The sequence below is a fragment of the Cupressus sempervirens genome, chromosome 3 (genome assembly GCF_028749045.1).
Source record: "Cupressus sempervirens isolate cs-2001-9-10 chromosome 3, ASM2874904v1, whole genome shotgun sequence".
NCBI lineage: Eukaryota > Viridiplantae > Streptophyta > Pinopsida > Cupressales > Cupressaceae > Cupressus > Cupressus sempervirens.
Window position 1 is genome coordinate 144,017,563 of NC_143120.1, and position 6,092 is coordinate 144,023,654.

Below are 6,092 nucleotides of genomic sequence, written 5' to 3' on the forward strand. Positions count from 1 at the left end.
TGATCCCATCTGAAAAAGGTGCTGTTGTTTTTGTCAGTACTAATCCACCATGGAGTCCAGATTCCTTATCTGGATATTTAAAAGAGAGCCCTGTGGTCTATCTAGCAATTCATTTTAAAGTTTTCACCATAAGTAAAAATATCAATAGTAAGTCTTAAAATTAAATGAAATGAAGTTAGGATGGTTAACCTCAAAAGCAAATTTGATATAATCTTTAATAATTGTTCTAAAAATTCCCAAAAACAATAATTCTACTTAGCAAACCAGTAAATAATCTCAATGACAATGTAAGATAAACATCAGAGGTATTTTGGAGTTTACTGACTTAAAAAATACATAACCTATACACTAACAAATTCTCGGCTTATCAGTTTTCCAACTTACTGTAACTTATGAATGACTATTGAGTTGTCTGTGACACATTAGTAAGACTTGTTGATATTACTAGGGCCCACTGTTTGGCGAGATATTACTAGTACTGAAACAATGAAACTTTATCCAAGCTCAAAAAAAGTCAAAGTTCTAGGGTAGCAGCCCGTAGAGCAGAACCCAGGAGGCCCGATGGTCTCCTGATGCCAATAACATCTAATGTTTCCCCTGTTTCACTTGAAGGTGAAAGCATATAAAAACTTTGCCCAGAATAGCGCTCCTCTTTTCTCAGAAGGAATTTACCGCCAGCCACAACAGCGAAATTAATAGCTCGACCCCAATCCTTGGTAGGAAGAAACCCTAGAACGTGATGCTTATCTTGGCTATAGTCATATTCAAGTAATGCCCTAGCAGACAAGCAATAAAAGCGCCCAAATGCAATTATGAAGCGCAAACCGGTGAATCTATTCTCCATAGTTTTCCAGCTTTTCGTGTAGGAATCAAAAACATCAAAACGGCGAGAAGATCCTATTACAAAGAACTTACCGTCGGCAAAAGCACCGCTAAAGTTTTCCATGGAGGTGTTCATCTCCGGAAGAAGATCCCATTTGTCCTCGTCCACATTGTAAACTGAAGCGCTACGGAGAGGCTTACCCTTGAAATACTTGTCATACCCATTGTAAAGCATGGCATACCCTCCACCAACATAAATAAGTCCCCCAGCCTCGTCCGCTGCGGAAGCAAATCCTGTACATTCTTGGCAGTCTGGCATTTTTGCACCCTGTCGCCATTTAGGAGAAGCAAAATCGTACAACCACACAGACCTTCTTCTAGAATCGGTAACCAAATCCATGATCAAAACCAGTTTCTGCTTCACGATATGGCAGTGATAGATGCCCCCACTCTCTTGGAGAATGGGAATGGGCGGTAGACCTTTGCACGAGTTCTTCTTCAGGTCCCATATCGCTATTCTGTTGCAAATGCCGTCTATTCTCTGAAGTATACAGATACGTTGCTCGGAAATCTTCAATCTTTTTCTTTCTTCATAGAACTGGGGGTTTTCCAATGCCGCGCTCCAGCTTTTGCAGACACATCTGAGGTTGTGATGAAACTTCAGCTCCACCCTGGCCAGACATTCCAACCCAATTGTATCTGGAATACAAGGAAACAGAGATCCCATGGCAGTTTCAGCAGATTGTATGCAAGTGTTTCAACTGAAATTGCGTGTTCTATGTTGTTTGAACGCACATTCGATCCTCTGAAGTATCGCAATTTGAAGTTTAAAATGCAGGGGTGAATTTGCAACAGTAGGAAAAAAGTAATAAGCAACTAGGAATTCCTCCGGTTGGTTTGCTCGAATTAATTTGGAATAGGGAAACGAGAATAGGAAAATTGGAATAAATCTATTCCAATTTTGGCCCAAAATGAGGTTAATTCCAGCAAACAATTAAATGTCCTCTGAATGTAATTGAACTTGTTTTGCATATGTTCTCTAAATGTGAACAAATTACAATTCCTTAAGGGCCCTTTCTGTTGCAAGCGTAGGAATTGAGAATTAGAATATAAAATTTGAATGAAAATGGAGAATGAAGAATAGGAATGGAAAACTGCAATCCGATCTTGTTTATCCCTTGTTTGGTTATGCAAGCTTAAATTGGAATAGGGTTAACTTGCAATGGGCGCCATTTCTAAAGAAACAATGGTCAAGTTGATTAATGACCATCTACAAGGGCAAAGATGTCTTATAGTCCTTTATTATTTGTCAGAGCTTTCAACAGAAAATAATCTTATGGATAAACTTGGTTTGCCAACCCATAGAGATTGCAATGTTGTGGTGACCACGAGAAATGTGGAGGTTGCCCAAAATTCAAACGCTCATGTTTTTAAGATGAATATTTTATCAGATGACGACGGCTGGGATCTATTCACATTCTACACTTTTCCAGCTGGGATCTGTTCATTGGACTTGGAAGAGGTGGGTCGCGATATTCTGAAGTGTGGAAATTTACCTCTGCCTAGCAAAATGATAGCAACATCTCTTGCAAATATTTGAAAATATTTCTGAAGATGCAATCGGTGCCATTGGAAAATCGCTAAAATATTTGAAAATATTGAAAACAGAGTTCCAGTGCTCACCCCAGGTCAAAGCGGATTTGAAAATTTAATCAAATTTGAGAAAGTTAAAATAAATGCAAGAATAGCAATTCTAATTAGAGGTATTTTTTGGAATGGACAAAAGCTTATTTTGGGGCTAAAATGAGAATATGTATTCCTATTGTCTATTCCTATTCCACGCACCAAACAAAGAATACAAATCATATTCTAATTTTCTATTCCTATTCCAGTTGTATTCCAACAACGAAACGGGCCCTAAGGGCCCATTTGGCAACGTGAATACAAGTGGAATAGGTATATGTAAATTCTTAAAATTTTGAATTCTTTGTTTGGATGCACAAAATTGAAATTAGAATACGAAGAAAATAGGAATATGTATTCCAATTTTGGCTCAAAATTGAGGTTTTGCAATTCCACCCAAATAGGTGTTATTGGAATACATATTCCTATTCCACTTTTATTTATTAGAAAAACATAAATTTTGGGGTCCACAAATTCCCCATCAAATATTGGCTGAACTAAACAGAGAACAGGAATACATAGCCCCATTTTATATTCTAGAATAGCTATTCCTATTCCCGCAGCCAAATGGGCCCTAAAATTAAGGTTTGCTTTTGACTTGTTGTGGAAGAATGTGTCATACTTGCCTATCAATTAAGTTTGTTTATTTTAATGTTAAGATGTTACTTAGAGATGCTAATGCTCAATTAAGGGTCAATAACTCATTGTCTGATCCATTTCCTTTACAACGCTCTATAAGGCAAAGTTGTCCATTATCTCTGTTCTTGTATGTTTTAGTTGTTGATGCTCTTGGATATCTTTTGCATAAATACAACCAAATGGGTCTTATTAAGGTCACATCTATCCCCAATAATTCAGTGGTAATCAATTCTCATTTTGTTGATGGCAGCTTGTTGTTTATTCAAAACTCTGAATCTGAAATTGAGTATGTGATGGAGGTGTTGGAGTTGTATTGTTTTGTGTCAGGCTCTCAACTTGCACAACGCAAAATAGAGTTATTGATGATCCAGCCTAATGTTGTACCTCCTTGGATTCCTAATCAATGGAAGCTTATTAAACATGGACAAATTACACGTTATCTCGGTATTCCTTTGGTTTGGGGGTCACTCTTCGTGACATGTGGAATTGGTTTCTTATTAAATTGAAGAACAAACTTTTTAATTGGGGCAACAAATATCTTTCCTTAGCTAGGAAAATATAGGTGATTAATTGAATCTTTTAGCATCACATGTGTATTATTCTTCTTGTTGGATGTCGTCTACCAAATGTTATGACGATCTTACTAAGCTTATCCGCCAATTCTTGTGGGCTAAGTGGGATGGCGAGGCAGGCTTTAGGGCTTTCTCGTGGCTTCATTGTATTCAACCTAAACATAGAGGAGGGTTGGGACAATTGGATCCTAAGGTGCAGGGGGTTTGTTTATCTGCCAAATGGATAGTTAAAGTTGTTTCACGCGATGAACCATGGAAGATCCTGGTGCATAACAAAATTGTACTTGCTGATATGAATAGGAGGTGGCATTCCGTGGGTTGGCTAGATAAAATTCTACTTGCTCCTTTTTTTCGTATGGTTCTCTGCCTTTGCAATCCATTTGGCAGGTTTGGCAGTTGGTTTGCAATTGTTTGGAATGGAAAAAAAGCTCCTTACAAATTGGTTTTAGCTTTGCTAGTTTTTCAATTTGGTGGAATAGGCTTGTACAATACCATGGACAACCCTTAGCTGTATGTTTCCCTAAACAAGCTCGATATCTTTTCAGCAAAGGCATTAAACATTTTAGTGACATTTGGGACTTTAATACTCTTGACTGGGCTGCTTAAATAGATATCGAGGTCTGCTTCAATCTACTTAACAAGATTGAAGGATTTTTAATTTTTGTCAGGTCGCTAGTGGCTCAATATCTCCTAATGAAGATGTGTACTCCCTTGCAATGCAACGTTTTCAAGGATTGGTGGTGGCTAGAGAAATTTCCATTTTCTAGCTTCCCCTTTAAAAAAATCTACCTTCAAATTCTCCTAGCCTTAAAATTGAATCCTCGACTTAACAATAAGTGGAACTGCAGGTTTTCAAAGAGGACATGGATCAACTTGAGTTTGCAAATTTGGAAATCCAAAGCGGAGGCAAATGCACAGATTTTGTCTTGGAAAGTTTTACACCAGAAATTACTAGTCAATGACAGATTAAGATTATTGTTCGTGAAAGCCAATTCGTGCCCATTTTGTCATCAATCTGAAAATTTAAAACATATCTTTTGGAGTTGTCCTAGAGTAAGAAAAAAATGGAATGTCATATTTCAGCATTTTCCTGCTATGTTTTATCATACTTTGAGATGGAAGGAGGCAATCTTCGAGATTGGTCTTCATAAGAATATAGTTTTAGATTCTATGTGGCAATGCATTTTGTTACATATTTGGAAAAGTAGATGTCAAGCACTTTTTACTAATCATTGTTTGCATCAGGAAATAGATATTCTAGTGTTTTACTCAAACATGTTGTTTGAAATAGTTTATCTATGTTCGCAACTGAAGATTAAGCATAAAGATGGAGCAAGATATCAGAGACAACTAAATGAGATCAAGTATCAGCTTTTGCAGCTGCAGGGAGGTGAAATAAAATGCTCCACACAGCTTCAACAACTTCTTAGTTTTAAAGTCTGATTTTTGCAATTGTTGCTACTTCTTTATGTGACAGCTTGTCAGCCTCTTCTAGTTCTTAGGCCTTGCAGCTGATTATATGTCTCAGTGGGTCAGCTGTTTTTAAACCTTTTGGCAATTTTGTTTGTTCAGCACTATAAGTTTGCTCTGTATATTCATAATTGTAATTATTTGTTTGTATTTTTTTTATCAGCTTTCTTCAATAAATAAATAAAAATTAAGTTTGTTTTTTAAAAGGGATGAGATGATGTCATGATATGATGATTAGTACTTGCGTATAGGCTAAGTACTATTGCATCACTTTTTGAATCTTTACTCTTAACTACTTATTATATAATTCTTTTTCAACCAATCTTTATGAAGTACAATTAAATATATTTAAAATAAATAAATAAATTATAGTTTACATGCACATTTTTTCAGTTAATAAATTGTGAAATTTATTTATTGATTAAGTGATTGGATATGAAAGTTTTGGTCTTATATGGGCAATTTGAAGAATATATAAAACTAACAATTTTGTTACTAGAATTTTAGCAATATGTTGATTATGAAAGTTTTAATCTTATATAAATAATTTCTACAATATAAAAAATTAATGATTTAGTACCATATTTTCATCTATATGTACAAACTATTATAATGCAATAGAGTGAATGTTTATTTCAAATTAATTTGCTAAATTGTATTTTTAGCTTAAATAGTGTTATATCTATAAATATTATATAATTTTAAATATTTATTATGTTCTATTGATTTATTTTTCAAATGCTTTATTGTTTTGAACATATAAAGCTAATCTTTGTGCATTTTTAATTATTTAATTTTAATTGTAAAATCTATTAATTTAATTTTTCAATTTATTATAAATATTGATATTAAATATTATTTCAATTGTTTTATATTATAGTCATCCTATATAATTTTAATAAGAAT

General features: G+C 34.8%; 2 protein-coding genes across 2 annotated transcripts; one reads left to right on the forward strand and one right to left on the reverse strand.

The window, feature by feature from the left end:
- Positions 1–233: 233 nt before the first annotated feature.
- On the reverse strand, positions 234–1,714 carry LOC149565158 (F-box/kelch-repeat protein At1g80440-like). The gene has a single exon (XM_089817030.1). The coding sequence runs from the start codon at positions 1,547–1,549 to the stop codon at positions 515–517; it is 1,035 nt and encodes a 344-aa protein (XP_089673156.1). The 5' UTR covers positions 1,550–1,714; the 3' UTR covers positions 234–514.
- A 330-nt stretch (positions 1,715–2,044) lies between these two features.
- Positions 2,045–2,422, forward strand: LOC149565159 (disease resistance RPP13-like protein 4). The gene has a single exon (XM_089816275.1). The coding sequence runs from the start codon at positions 2,045–2,047 to the stop codon at positions 2,420–2,422; it is 378 nt and encodes a 125-aa protein (XP_089672401.1).
- The last annotated feature ends 3,670 nt before the right edge of the window (positions 2,423–6,092 follow it).

Bases quoted from the DNA above. Each gene is read 5' to 3' on its own strand.
- LOC149565158 (XM_089817030.1), bottom strand. From the start codon at position 1,549: ATGGGATCTCTGTTTCCTTGTATTCCAGATACAATTGGGTTGGAATGT.
- LOC149565159 (XM_089816275.1), top strand. From the start codon at position 2,045: ATGGGCGCCATTTCTAAAGAAACAATGGTCAAGTTGATTAATGACCAT.